Source organism: Sardina pilchardus, chromosome 7 (genome assembly GCF_963854185.1).
Source record: "Sardina pilchardus chromosome 7, fSarPil1.1, whole genome shotgun sequence".
Taxonomy (NCBI): domain Eukaryota; kingdom Metazoa; phylum Chordata; class Actinopteri; order Clupeiformes; family Clupeidae; genus Sardina; species Sardina pilchardus.
This window is the reverse complement of record NC_085000.1, coordinates 33684441-33687336: the sequence shown is the minus strand read 5'-3', so window position 1 is coordinate 33687336 and position 2896 is coordinate 33684441. Positions and strand designations below refer to the sequence as shown.

The 2896-nt window shown below is 43.2% G+C and overlaps 1 protein-coding gene across 3 annotated transcripts in view; it reads right to left on the bottom strand.

Moving 5' to 3' along the window:
* LOC134087990 (mitochondrial carrier homolog 1-like) overlaps positions 1 to 1019 on the bottom strand; it is an 11891-nt gene extending 10872 nt beyond the window's left edge. For all 3 annotated transcript variants that reach the window (XR_009939874.1, XR_009939873.1, XM_062541870.1), the window contains exon 1: positions 726 to 1019. Coding sequence is in view for 1 of the 3 variants with exons in the window: in XM_062541870.1 (XP_062397854.1) it covers positions 726 to 893 (168 nt within the window). In the remaining 2 variants the exon portion in view is untranslated. The remainder of the gene's footprint in view (positions 1 to 725) is intronic.
* Positions 1020 to 2896: the final 1877 nt, after the last annotated feature.

Genomic DNA, 2896 nt, shown 5'->3' with positions numbered 1-2896 from the left:
AGGGGACCCATAACTAGAGCTAAGGGGACCCATAACTAGAGCTAAGGGGACCCATAACTAGGGCTAAGGGGACCCATAAGTAGGGCTAAGGGGACCCATAACTAGGGCTAAGGGGACCCATGCAGAAACCAGAGTGGCCGTAAGCAGATGTCAGAGAGCAGAGGCCCTGTATCTCCCACGGGCACACGTGCAGTTATCAGTTCATCAGTCTATCAGCTGCAGAGCCTGCGCCGTTAACTCCAAAACAATCTGACGTCACGCATTAACTAAATATTCACCACAAATGTTTAGGCTGCATACATGTTCACACATATACGTTCGTATTAAAAGGTCTGCACACTCCACTGATATTAAGTATCCTTTGAAAAGGAGTCCATTCGTTAAGTAGGCTATTAGAGATATAAAAAGATAACCTATTAACTTTTAGCCTAGCCGACTTACTACACTGATCTACCTGTGAGTGATGAGGCTTACAGCGGTTTTACGGCCATAGCTATTTATTTATCCGAATTAATTAGCTAATACTAACACCCAACCGAGACGGCAGCTCGGATAGCGGTTGTTGTTTGAGTCGGTAATGCCAACACCGACAGGAGGAGACAGAATGTTCTCATCCGCAGGACTGGACGGGGCGGTCAGGAGAGGGACAGCGCGGCTGCGGCTTGGCACGGAGGTAACCGCTTTCTGCTCATGAGTGACCGGTGCACACATCACAGAATCCGTACCTGTATGAGGAGTTTGACGTACAGCAGCGGGTGTGTGATTGCTGTGACTCCGGCTCCGAGCAAGATGACAGCCGTGTCTGTGTCCACGGAGCTCGGGCTGCCCTCCCGGAGGAAGGAAGGCTCCGGCCGGTCTCGTGCCTCACCGGCGACGTTCTCGGGAGTAGCCATGACCTCCAGCGGCCAAACCTACGATATGGTGTACTGTAAGCGAAACACAACTGAATATAGTGAGCTCAAACAGTGATAAACAAACGCCTACACTCGGAGCGTAGTGCACTAGCAGCCGATGCTACTTTGAGCTGTAGCATAGTGTCAAATTAAAAGTCTGACTGCTCGTACAGTTGAAATGACAGCAGCATTGTAGGCAGAAGAACTGCTCAGTAGAGCAGTAGAACAAGAGGTTGACTGCCATTCAAGTTATTTATGTAGCCTAGCACTACATTTCAATCATTAGAATAAGAAATCCTGACTTGGCTTAAGATTCGCCAGACATGGGCTTAATAATAGCTAATAATTAAAATCCATTCACAAGACGGGGCATTAACTCCATAGACAATTAAGGCTGTTCATGCTTTAATATTTCTTGCAATGCTTCAAGAGCCATCCGAAACTGTTCTGTTTTTTTTTTTTTTTTTTAACATTGACAATAAGAGCTGACAGGGCCATTTTGAATTTGAATTTTGAGGAAATGCAGGAAGATCGGAAAGATTGGAAGTTTGATATTAAAACCATAACAGAGGAAGAGATGTAGTCCTGCTTAATTGGGAAATTAAGTTGCAACAGTGACCTGCCTTGTGCTTACACATGCACAGCTTGACACATGCAACAACGGCGACTTTTATTTTGATGTAACTAGTCACGTGACCTCGTTACTGGGTACAAGAGTACACGGGAAGTCACGGCTTCAGTCAAAGCACACTGTGGCATCAGAGGCGCGACTTCATCTGCTGTCATCACCAGACTGCGAGCAGGCGGCCCCCGATGGCATGATCTTTGGTCTGGATTAGGCTGCAATGGAGAGCGCTTATAAGGCCATGCTGTTGCCAACGTTTAATGTTCCTGAAACGGACCTATTTGTTATCAAGCTTCTTGCAAATGTGCAGAACAGACTTTTGAAAAAGAGTTTTATTCTGGGGACTTTGGGGAGGACCAAAGTCACTAAAATAAAGCAGATCAGTCAGTGTTGATGGATGTGGTATGGTGTTGCTGGTATATGAATAGGCCTACTACGTTTGATTAAACATGCAGAACTGAGAACCCATTTCCTCTAGGCTTCTGTTGAGTCTTCATCAGACAGGCTGCCTAAGTAGGCCTGTAGGCCCAGTCTAAATTGGATTCACATGAAGCACAGTTTGAATACTTTCACCAGCACAGTGACAAATCACAGGCCAGTTTAAATAATCATTTTCAAGTCAAGTCAAGTCACTTTATTTACAGTATATAGCACATTTAAAACAACAGCCGTTGACCCAAAGTGCTTCACAGGTAGAGTTATCTTACAAAAAAAGCATTAACAAAAGGAGAATATACATAATAAGTGTCGAAAACTGACAATAAGGCACAAGCCAGAAATAAAAGTTACAATGCTCATAAACTAAAGATAAAACATAATAATGAATAAATGAGTGAATGAGTAAATAAATAGACAAATAAATACATAAAAGGGCTATTAAAAAAAGTGCAAAATAAGGAAATACTAAAAACCAATAAAAATAAATAAATAACAGATAAATCTACAAAAATAAAATAGGACCAGAAACAATAAGAACACAAAAGTAATTTAAACAGAGCTAAAATCAAGGGTAAAAAGGTGGGTTTTCAGGCTAGACTTAAAACTGGAGATGGTTTTGCAGGACTTGACATGGGAAGGGAGGCTATTCCACAGTTTGGGGCCAGTAACTGAGAAAGCCCTGTCTCCTCTAGTTTTGAGACGAGCATGTGGGACTGTGAGGAGTTGCTGAGAAGATGACCTGAGTGACCTTGGGGCAGAGTAAGGAGTTAAAAGCTCTGTAATGTAATGTAAGATTTTCAGTGTGCTGTAATATTGTGTGCTTTTATACATCTGTTTTGTGTAAGTCATTCACCACTGGAGACCAGCCACCATGATAAAGGTGATGCAGACAAATAGGGAACAAGCTGTTCTTTTGAAGACCACTTGGGGGCACTGTTTC